Genomic DNA, 3,488 nt, shown 5'->3' with positions numbered 1-3,488 from the left:
GGGGGAGGGGAGGGATTGATATTCCCTCTCTTGAATAAAAGTGAGTTCTAGCTCTGCTTTGGATGGTGGTGTCTGAGAGCCAACCCCGGGATTTTAAAGAGCTAAACCTTATTTGTAACAGTGAGAAAATTTTTTTTTAACTATTTATCACTAAGAAGTTTGGCAAATCCAAAAATCCAAGTGTAACAACACAGAGTTTTTGAGTTAATAGGCAAGAGAACTCAAAGCAAACAAAAAGAGCCGTTAATACTTTTCAGTAGGAGTGATGTGATTGTTTACACAGCTTGCGCTCCTGAAACCTGGCTCGGTGGAGTCAATGAGTCAGCGTGACTTCAGGAGTGGGGCACAGGAAGAAAGCGGACATCCAGCTTCACCCTGGCCCATAGGCTGCTGAGGGCTTAGACAGCACTGCCAGTATCAGTGCCACCTTTTAAGTTCCTGGCATCGGGCTGCAGATGCAAGGCGCTGCATGAACAAATGTCAGGTGTTTCACTTCCATTGCCCCAGTATTTCAGCACCTGAATCTGTCACACGCGTGTTAATTTTGGGGGCTAGGTTTTCCTCGGGCAGTCAGCTGTCTGAACTGTAGATGTTACAAAGAGACCTCGCACAGTTTTAAGAAGAAGGCAACATCTCCAACTAAAAACCTGCTCCAGAATTTCATTAAAGGGCAAGAGTTATATTTGAAAGAGTGAGGAACAATGCAGTGACCTTGATTTGCTTATAAATAGAAGTATGAACTTCAAAAACACTATACATACCTACATGCCACCATTTAACACGATTTCCTTGTAAAAAGGAAATGCAAAGCAATAATTCTATTTTTTTTGCCTTGGAATGAAAATAAGTGGCAGACCAGTCATATTTTGAAAATGGAAGGGGGGTTCTTCATGAATTGTGAGTTGCACTGCACTTTTATAATGTATTTCGGAGCAGTGCATCTCTCGTTTCCCAGTTCTCATGTTTTACAAATGCTTCTCTGGGAATGCCAGGGAGCACAGTCAGACTGGACATGAGGAAGCTGCAAGGCTTTGGTGCAAACACAATGCCCTTCCCAGTGAGAGCAGAGGGGCACAGGCAGAAACAAACAAGAGCCACTCCTGTGCCGGGTTTGTTTCTGGCTCAGGTGAAGCAGGTTCCCACCACAAGGCCCTCTGAAACATTCTGCCACTGGCGCTCGAGGAATGCCAGCAATGCCCATGGGCTGAGCAACATGCACAGTGCATTTGAGGCAGCACAAGGAGCAGATGGAAATACTCTCAAAGCCATAGACACAACACCATGGTGACCGGGGTTATTTTCCCTGTTGCTGTAAAGTAGCATGGGAATTTTGCTTGTTTCTTCTTGCCCTCCTAGTAACCAGAGAGGCCTGGTTTCCTTTCAGCAATCTCTCTCCTTGACATTACCAGTGACACACATCACTTCTGGACACAAGTTCTGAGCGCATGGCTGTCTCTGCTAACTCAGAGAGTTTGGGTGGAAATGCCAGAAGTCATTGCATGTGACAAACAAACGGAGCATTAACTCTCAGCTGCCCACAGTAAATCCTGGGACATGGTATGGTTCAGCTTTTCACACCGCCCAGCCAGCAGCTTGTAGTCTTACAGGACAGACACTTGTTTTCATTGATCTGTATTTTCTGTTCAGGAGTGAAAGGCAAGAAAAGAAAAGGTGTTGGTCATCATAACCCCCTCCACCCCACCTCCCCCCCAGTCAGCAGTAACTGTGCCTCATCCACTTTTCTTTTCTTTTTCTCTCTGGTAGGTTGGGCTGAAGTCTGTGATTGAGCAGTTCCCAGGCCAGCTGGATTTCGTTCTCGTGGATGGAGGCTGTGTCCTCAGCCATGGGCACAAGCAGTTGATGTGCCTTGCCCGGTCTGTTCTCAGTAAGGCTAAAATCCTGCTGCTGGACGAGCCCAGTGCTCACCTGGACCCCATGTACGTTTTGTTCACGTGTTCTAATATGAAATCCAAAAACCAGTGAGGCAGCACCTCCTAAAGAAACCTTTGGTAACTCCTCAGGTCTGGTACTAAGCCTGATTTCAGCTTCAGGAACAGACTTTGGGGAAAAGGGTTGCACTAAATGTGCCATCTTGGAGAAGTACGGAACCTGCTTCCAGCAGGGGAGCAACTCACTTCTGCTGTGTCAGCAGCAGCTCAGCCATGCTGGCTGTCCTGCTTTGGCCGGGCTATGTGAAGGAAGGAGAGGGACACAGTGATAGCTGCTGGGCTGTCCACAGGGCGCTGGCCACGCTTGGTCCACCATGGCCTTGTGTTTGAGGGCTAGAAATCAGGCAGTGTCAAACACAGGGTTCAGAAACTTCAGATGTTCTTCTGTCCCTGCTCAGTGCCAGCTGTAACTCACTGTTCCTTGCTGTTGTGTTACCGTCACAGTGCAAGGTAACGGAAACGCTCCTGCATGGTGGGTGCTGTAACTGTTACCAAAGGGGAGCAACTCTATCCCCCAAAGTTTACATCAGGCTGGGATTATCATCATGAGTTCAGAACTCCAAGCTGATTTATCTCCAGCCCAGACAGCAAAAGCATAAATTAGGTCCAAAGAATGCCAGTGCAGTGTGGCATTGTTAGAGACGGTGGCATTTCTGCATGGAGTGTCAGAAAAGTTCAGTTGCACCTTCACATTAGAGCAGATGAGTGTTTTCCCGGCAGAGGTGCACCATTGCTGAGCATCACAGCATGCAGCTGGATGATTACATCCCACAAATGCAGTTACGGGCTGTGAGTGATGTATGTTGCAGTCTGGATGCCAATGATTATTTGCCTTCCAGAACTTCCCAGGTGATCAGGAAAACACTGAAGCATGCATTTGCAGACTGCACTGTGATCCTCTCCGAGCACAGGCTGGAAGCCATCCTGGAGTGCCAGCGGTTCCTGGTGAGCATCTTCCCTCTTCTCCTGCACAGTTGTTTTGTTACATTTGTCAAGCCATGGAGTGCTTTGGCTTGAAGGGGACCTTAATGACCACCAGTGCCAGTGCCAGCCCCCTGCCCTGCTTTACCATGGCCAGGGCAGAAACGGCTGCACTTCTTGAGCAATAGAAAGGCATGCAGGGGAAAAGGGTTTCTGAGGAAATATCCAACGGTCAGAATCTCTGATTTCATTCATAAAGGCATCTGAATATTGCATTATCGTGTAATCTGGGCAGTGAGGTGTCAGGACGCACTGCGCCCTGTCAGAACAGAACTTGCGGGTTGGTGGGGAGACAGCCGGGCTGCACCTCCTTCGGCCACCTCCCATCTGAGAGGTGCGGTGTCCCCGCAGGTGATCGAGGACAACAAGATGCGGCAGTACGAATCCATTCAGAAGCTGCTGAGCGAGAAGAGCTCCCTGCGGCAGGCCATCAGCCACGCCGACCGCCTCAAGCTGCTTCCCGCGCACCGCCGCAACTCCAGCAAGCGCAAGCCCAGGCCGCAGATCTGCGCACTGCAGGAGGAGACGGAGGAGGAGGTGCAGGAGACGCGGCTGTGA

General features: G+C 49.3%; 1 protein-coding gene across 2 annotated transcripts in view; it reads left to right on the top strand.

The window, feature by feature from the left end:
• The window catches only part of CFTR (CF transmembrane conductance regulator), a 70,762-nt gene extending 67,274 nt beyond the window's left edge, over nucleotides 1–3,488 (top strand). For both annotated transcript variants that reach the window (XM_031553221.1, XM_031553218.1), the window contains 3 exons: nucleotides 1,765–1,937; nucleotides 2,789–2,894; nucleotides 3,282–3,488. In XM_031553221.1, the coding sequence (XP_031409081.1) occupies nucleotides 1,765–1,937; nucleotides 2,789–2,894; nucleotides 3,282–3,488 (486 nt within the window). The remainder of the gene's footprint in view (nucleotides 1–1,764; nucleotides 1,938–2,788; nucleotides 2,895–3,281) is intronic.

The sequence above is a fragment of the Meleagris gallopavo genome, chromosome 1, assembly GCF_000146605.3.
Source record: "Meleagris gallopavo isolate NT-WF06-2002-E0010 breed Aviagen turkey brand Nicholas breeding stock chromosome 1, Turkey_5.1, whole genome shotgun sequence".
In the NCBI taxonomy this organism is placed as follows: Eukaryota; Metazoa; Chordata; class Aves; order Galliformes; family Phasianidae; genus Meleagris; species Meleagris gallopavo.
This window is presented reverse-complemented; position numbering and strand designations above follow the sequence as displayed.